Genomic DNA, 7,830 nt, shown 5'->3' with positions numbered 1-7,830 from the left:
GATACTTCAAAGAAACTTCTGACTAGAATAACATTGTTGTTTTCGGTTTTAAAATCTGTTCGTGTAATTACAGATAATGTAGACACCGCCTTAAACTACTATAAATTGTTATACCGATAAAACAATACACGCTTATCATATCCACAAACCGGAACAATATTTTTTTTAGTGAATATCTGAACCAGTATAACAGTGGTTACACATGACAAATTAAAATCTGGCATCACTTATAGCAAGGAATCAAACCGGAACTATTATAATTTATAATAGTTAGTGCCTAGAATTTCATATTTTTTTTGCACTTTCAAAAAACTAGTACAATATTTTGTATCGTTATTTTTTTAAACACGGAATTAAATAAATCGATAGATTTTATTTTGGTAATTACATATAATGGTATCTTCCATCGCTATACCAAAGCGATTCATTGACTTCTTTCCTTTTGACTCTTAGATAGACTAGAAAGAATGTTTTCAAAGTGACTGATTTCGATACAATTTAAACCAAAAAAGTTTGATTATGAAACAGTTTCTGAAAATACACATTTTAAAAAGCAATAACATTTGTAAAGATCATAAATATCGACCTGGATCAAATACTAAAATAGACGAAAATTTAAAAACCTTCATTATTATCAGACTAATAAGATTTTATTTAAAAAAATAAGAACAATATAAAACACCACACTTGGTTTGTTTGTTTTTTTTTTCCTTAAAGCATTGCACATAAAACAAAAAAAACAAAAAACGACAAAATTAAGCTATTAACTCTTAATACACCACTACGATACAAAAAAAATCAGTCAATATATTACTTTTAGATCTTAGGATCATTAGCAGTGAGTTTAACAATCTTTGCAGATTCCTCCCAAACTTTCTTTGCTTTCTCCATATCCATAGCAGCTGCATTTAATTCATATTCCTTACAATCCATAAAATATTTGCCCGATACATTAGCAACTTCATCAGACGATGCTAGATAAATTGTTGTCAAAGCACCTTGCTCGGGTGTCTTGAAGAACAACTTAGTTATTCCCATCATTGGGTAATTCAATGGGAATGGAACATTTCTCCAAATTCCTGAATCAATCATACCAGGATGTAAGAAATTCACAGTCACATTGGTACCTTCCAAACGTTTTGCCAATTCTCTAGCAAAGTAGATATTAGCATATTTCGAGACATAGTATAAATAAGCAGCTGGGAATGTTCCAATTGGATTTAGTTTGTCTAAATTCACCGAAGCTAATTTGTACAATTCAGAAGCAACAATAACAATTCGACTTGGTGCACTTCTTTTCAAAAGATCAATCAACAAATGTGTCAGCAAGAATGGGCCATAATGGTTGGTGGCCATTGTTAGTTCGATACCATCTTCGCTAGTTGCACCACGGAAGGCCAAAGCCATACCAGCATTATGAATCAGGACATCGATCTTCTTCTCAGACTTTAATATATCTGCAGCGAATTCGCGAACTGATTTTTGGGATCCCAAATCGAGTTTCTTAAGAATCAAGTTTTTGTTTCCGGTTTCTTTTTCAATTTCCTCTGAAAATGGTAACAAAATAAAGGATAAGTACTTCGGAAGTTAAAATTCAAAAATTATTTTATGAACTCATATACCTTTAGCTGCTTTAGCAGTTTCCTGATTTCTGCATGCCATTATAATTCTTGCACCTTTTTTCGCCAAATCTCTGGCAGTCTCTTTGCCAATTCCACTGTTGGCTCCAGTGATAAGAACAGTTTTACCTTGCATCTCCATTTTCTATAAATCAAAAGAAAACATAATTTAAAAAATCATTATCTAATAACTCTGTGTTTTTATTAATTTTTTTTAATTCATAAATGATAAAAATACTTCTAATATGAGAACCTAACCGACAGCAATAAGTTTTCTTCAAATTTGAAGTTTAAATTCTATAACAAACGGATTAGATATAGCCTATTGCCCTATTGATCAATAAAAAGCTTATAACCGGTATAATTAATAAAATATGTATAATATACAAAATATATATAATATACTTATTATACGGATTCGTCATCTTCTTTTGTTTTGTCTCTATTGAAAAATTGTATCAATCACATTATTTTTAATTGAAAATTTATAATCACTTGACCTAACAAAAGTACACAACATCTTAGGTTGTAAATGTTGTTGTTTAAAAATGATTAATTAGTTCGGTCGGAAGTATACCTCATCTCCCTTAGATTTAATTAAAATACATAAAGTAAATACCTAAATTTTTTTATGAATTATAAAATACTATAGATCTTTTTTATTAACAACGTAGTACCTGTAGTTGCTGAACAGGTTAAAATAGATGAACAAAAAGAACTGAATGTACTCGCTCTTGAAATGAAAAAATATCGACAGTTTTATGCCAAAGTTACCTTTGCTATATTTTGTATAGCTTAACAGTTAAAAATATTAAACGCCAAATTTAAATACTGTGTCTGTCTCTAATACATCTATCTCGAGCTACAGACCAAACTATTTGCTTCAAACTTTGTGCATTTGAGGTCACAAAATTAACGGTTCCTTGCTGCCATACAACTTATATAAAAAAGATGTTTTTTGACGTGATAACGTCTTATAAACCACAAAAAAGTGACTCCATTTTCTAACGTTACACTCTCGCACTTTCGCAGTGCGGCAAAAAATTTCAATTCAAAATTAAAAATAAACTATTAGAGATACAAAAATCTTCTATAGCTTATTTGAAAGATAATAACCTAAAGCTTAATCAAAATGAAGGATTTTTAAAAATTCCGTCATTTAATAGGGTAAACAGGGGTAAAACGGAAAGATGAAATTTGGGCTAACATCTAAACGAGTGGTCGTAGAGAATTGATTTTTTTGCTATTGATAGATGAAATTAATTAAAGAATAACTGCATTTAAGAAAAAATTCTAAAAAATTTTGAAACTAAGCTATAACGTTTTGTTTGAACGTTGTACTAGTGTTGGGGCTATGACAAAATGATGATTTTGGGTAAAGGAAATTTTTTTTGACAATTCTAAAGATGCCAGATGAAAGATGAGGGAAAAAAAATTAGGCGTCTGATACGGATTTGTTTCCAACACTCTGCGTTTTGAAATATGAATCTTTGAAAAACACCTTGTTTTTTAGGGGTATTTTTGGGTAATTTTTGGAGCGTTCAAAAAATCTCAAACTTATAGGACATGTAGATTTCATATGCATACATGTGCAAAAACTTGGAATCGTTTAGTGAGTTTTAACTGAATAACGGAAGAAACAAGTTTAAAAAAAAACACGTTTTTTAACTGATTTGCATCGTTTTTTATTTTTATCTTTTTTTCTTTAATAGATACAGGAATAAAGTATATCGAGTAATGATAGGCCATGACTACGACTATATGTGTGCGATTTTCAATCATTTTCGTAAACACAATTTTGAGATAACGGTAAAATAAAATTTTAGAATTCAACAGGTTATAACTTTTGACCAAGAGCAAATAGAAATTTTATTAAACTTTTATGAGCATCCTGATACAATTACCTTTCATTTAATATATACCACATAAGGGTAGACTTACTACAAGCTACACAATGTTAAATGAAGAAACTTGCGAAAAACCTCAAAACACCAGTGGAGATCTGTTGCCCCCCCCGAACAGCCACCAGTGTGTGAAGTACCGTAATCTCAGTCTGGAAATTCGAAATGGTTGACTTTAAAATTCTAACTTCTCTTGTAGGCATCTTTGAAATGAGATTGATACGTCATATGAAAGGTGAAATAATAAGCTTTCACATGGTATAACATTTTTTACAGGTTGTCAAACAAAAAAATTGATTCCATAGCCTGAGAACATAAAAATAAATGTTTTTTTTTTTGCTTTTTAATGAAATTTGATCGAGTTCAAAAAATTCTAGCTCCTTTTGTAGATGTCTCATAGACCTGATCGATATATATATTTTGAGCTTAGACAATAAGCTTTCAGATGGTATAAAAATTTTTATAGATTGTTTAAAAAAATGGAATTAATGACGTGAGAAGATAAAAATTCATATTTTGTTTGCTTTTTTTGATGAAAATGATTGTTTTCAATAAATTATTTTTATACTTTTTGCGCATTGTAAAAATTTAAAAATGGTTTTATTCTTCAGAAGAAATACTTGGCTTTTAAATTGCATAATTTTTTTTGTAAGCTTTTAAAATAAAAAAATTAATATAATGAGAAAATAAAAAAAATATTTTTTTTTCTTGTAAATTATGATTGTTTGAAAAAAGTAAACGCTTCAATTGACTCATTTTAAACAAAAGCACACAACCTGTTTTCTGACGACGTTATCACGTAAAATCATCGTCCGTAAACCGGCTTTAAAGACAACCTCTTTTTTTCAAAAAACGGCTCTAACGATTTTGATGAAAACTTTTGTATGTAATTTTGAAAAATATGTCGTAATTTTGAAATTCTACTCTTGAATATTTTGTGATTTTAGAAAATTTTAATTTTATCGAAAATTAGGTATTCAACGATTTTGTTAAAAAAATCATAATGTTAGTTTTAAAACAAGTTTTATCTTTTAATGAAATTTTTTTTTGAAAATCATTGCCATGAACGGTTTCATGCAAATGCATTTATGTAGGTATATCATTTTAATATGAATTCAAAACAAAATTTTGAAAAAAAAACTTAATTTTTGGATTTTTATAAAAAAATTTTAATTTTTTTGTTTCGAAAACGGGATATTGAATATTTTTGAAATTTTAGGTGTTGGTTAATAATAACTTTTTTTTTAATTATATTTAAAAAAACGGCTAATGATTTTTAAAATATTTGTAAATAAAATTCATTTTTAAAAGAAATTGAATTCAAATGGAATATGCTTCTAATTTGAGGTAGATATTATTATTACGTGCAGTACCTGCCTAAAGAATATCAATTTGCACTTTTTGATAGTTAAAACGTCTTAACTTTTGTGCCGGCTAAAAAAGCCTGGGGGTGAAAAGGTCACGAAAACCAATTTTTCGCAAATATCTCGAAGGTCAACAGAGGTCGTTATAAAAATTGTTCCTCATTGTCATTATTATCGACAAAATAGCAGTGATAGTAACAACGAACTTCGGATAACTGAAACTGGTTTCACATAAGCGGAGTTACACAAAAACAAATTTATTTATGTTCAAAATGTATGTATTTTTTAATAATTCATAAAACAATTTTCACATACAGAAATAATGTACATTTAAATAATTTGTATTTCGGTGATACGAGTAGTTTCAGTTATGCGGAGCTGAATAGGTGAAAATATTCATTTAAGTCAAGATTGTTTGTTCCAGTTAAAAGATGTTTTCAGTTAAGCGAAGTTCAATTATCTGAAGTAGTTTGTATGAAAAGTATTGGAAAAAGCTCCGTATTAAATTTCTTGTTTCAGTTAACCGATTTTTTCAGCTAAGCGGAGTAGAGTAAGGCGAAGTTGACTATACAAGATTTAGAATTTAATTATCTAAAAATGCATCTGAGCATAAGAAATCTAATGGCATAATTTTACTGGAGATCATTTCACTTACAAAACCTATCGGATGATTTTTTAATAAACTAAGCTTTTTTTTTTATAGATTATAGGACAAATAAAAATACATTTAATTTAAGATCGGAATTAACAATAAAAAAAACCTCAGGGGTATTACACCTTCCATTTTTTGTTCTCTTTCATCATAATATCAGATATTCTTTCTTTTAACTTTGTCGACCTGAACGCATGAATGATTTGTTCTAACCTAAAAGCTAAAATCTCAATAAAATAATAATTGTGAACCTTCAAACTCCCGTTTTTCTCTGGAGTTACTGGTTACCGCTTTTTGTAATTAAGGCCAACTCATTATATAATAAATAAAAAGTATCATCAAAATGGATGACAAAAGATATTATTCACTTAATAACTAAAAATTTTGTAAATTAAAATTCTTAACATAACTTGTTTCTGTATATTTTGAAGCAGACCAAAAATAATTTTATAACAGCGTAATTTTATAGCAACAACGAGGAAGCCTTAATTATATATTCAAACAAAAATAAATCCACGGTCGTTGTTTAGAATTCTAACTAAAAAAATACCTACCAACAAAAAAAAACTCTTCTTGAAGAATATTTTTTTTTTGTCTTCAGATACACACAGAACACAGTGACACTTAAAATACTAGACCGGTCTAAGAATATGAGAATTACTTAAAATTTGACATTTCTTGTATAATCATTTGCTTAGTTTAAGTTAACTGAAGATGGAGATGTTTGATTTTTTGTCTAGCGACAAGGTTAGAGATTATATGAAAATGTCCACGAATACGAACATCATGATTAAATAATAATTTAAATTATTTGTTGGACAAAAAAATCAACCAAAATTCAATGAACCCGGCAACTTCAAGGTTTTTATCTTTGAAATGTATCTATTTTATGCTAAATCATTCTCATCGGTTTTGTTTTGCATCTTTTGTGGTTGTGGGTACTTTTATTACATAAATGAAATTTAATTACAATCCAAAGATACACACTTTCACTATTCAAAAAAAAAAACAGGTACTATCCAAAATTTCGAAATTTTAATTTTTTTTCTTATAGTTTGATGAAATTATGTACACGTCACAGAATCTGTGTTGATTTGATATCACAAAAACTAGCACATACAAAAATTTCATTTTACTTGCAATGTGAAAGAAAACGCAAAAGCAAACCTAAATTTAATGAGTTGAATAAATTGTGAAACTTGCACAAATTAAAAAAAAAAAAAAAGCAAGCTAAATTTATTATTTTTTTGTTTTGCTTGAAAAGCATTTTCATTCAACTCACCTGTTTGACGTCTGTACTAAACTAACACTTCTTTAATCAAATTTTCTTTCAATCTTCTTGCCCGGATAACCTTCGTCGTGAGAGTCTTGTTTGGAACTAAAAAAAAAAAGTATCTATAACTATCTTCCCTGTTGAGTTGTTGGGTTTGGTCAGAGTTATTCAGTTTTCTTTGAGAGTCAACAGGTAAATTGTGTGTTGATGTCTATACCTTTGGCAGTATGCTTGCCAGGTGAAGCTTTTAACAACAAATCACACTTTAACTAAAAGTAAATATATATTCTTGTTTCTTATTAAACCCTGATACTTTGAAATACATACTCAGTTGGCAATCCTATTTGCAATTGAGTATAAACTGTGTGTATCTTTAAAGAAGAAAACTGATTTACCTTAGGGAAAATCACAGACAGTACAGTAGTGTAAAAATGTATAGAGAAAGATTTTAAACACATCCAAGTAAACAACAACAACTAATAATATTATTACAAAATAATTGCTGTTATCACAATGCTTTTAGCTGAATATTATGTGTACCCTAATGTAAAATCAAGTTCGCTGTTGAAGTCTTTTGTTTTGCTTATTTAGCTATTTTTTTTTTGTTCCTAAACACATCAACACATATGCGTGTTTTGTTTGTGTCATGAGAATAATATTCGTCTTGTCATAGCGGTAATTAGAGCTTAAATAATTTAGTTTTATGAATGAATTGGTGACAGTAAGTGATTTTTAAAAAAAATGAGCATTGAAGATTGTTATATCAGAAAGTAGGGTGTAGTTAGATAGTAATTATAGTATACTTACGAGTTATCAGATATTTCTTTAGATACAAATTTTAAGATTTGTGTAAATGCTCGTGCATGCATGTTAATATTAAATGAAGATGCAGACACATTGGATGAATAGTATTTATTTAAAATTATATAATGAGAAGATAATAAAATTTAAAAATAAAATATAAGATAAGTTAAATTTTATTTATAAAGATCTAGAATTAATTTTTGTTGATCACCGAGGC

General features: G+C 28.4%; 1 protein-coding gene across 1 annotated transcript; it reads right to left on the bottom strand.

The window, feature by feature from the left end:
• Positions 1-628: 628 nt before the first annotated feature.
• Positions 629-6,946, bottom strand: LOC129916793 (retinol dehydrogenase 14). The gene is made up of 3 exons (XM_055996931.1): positions 6,819-6,946; positions 1,623-1,764; positions 629-1,547 (listed from the first exon to the last, which is right to left on the bottom strand). Exons 2-3 carry the CDS (start codon positions 1,759-1,761, stop codon positions 817-819), a joined length of 870 nt encoding a protein of 289 aa, XP_055852906.1. The 5' UTR covers positions 1,762-1,764; positions 6,819-6,946; the 3' UTR covers positions 629-816.
• Positions 6,947-7,830: the final 884 nt, after the last annotated feature.

Source organism: Episyrphus balteatus, chromosome 3 (assembly GCF_945859705.1).
Source record: "Episyrphus balteatus chromosome 3, idEpiBalt1.1, whole genome shotgun sequence".
Taxonomy (NCBI): Eukaryota; Metazoa; Arthropoda; class Insecta; order Diptera; family Syrphidae; genus Episyrphus; species Episyrphus balteatus.
Note: the sequence above shows the minus strand (reverse complement) of the source record. Positions and strands in the feature narration are given on the sequence as shown.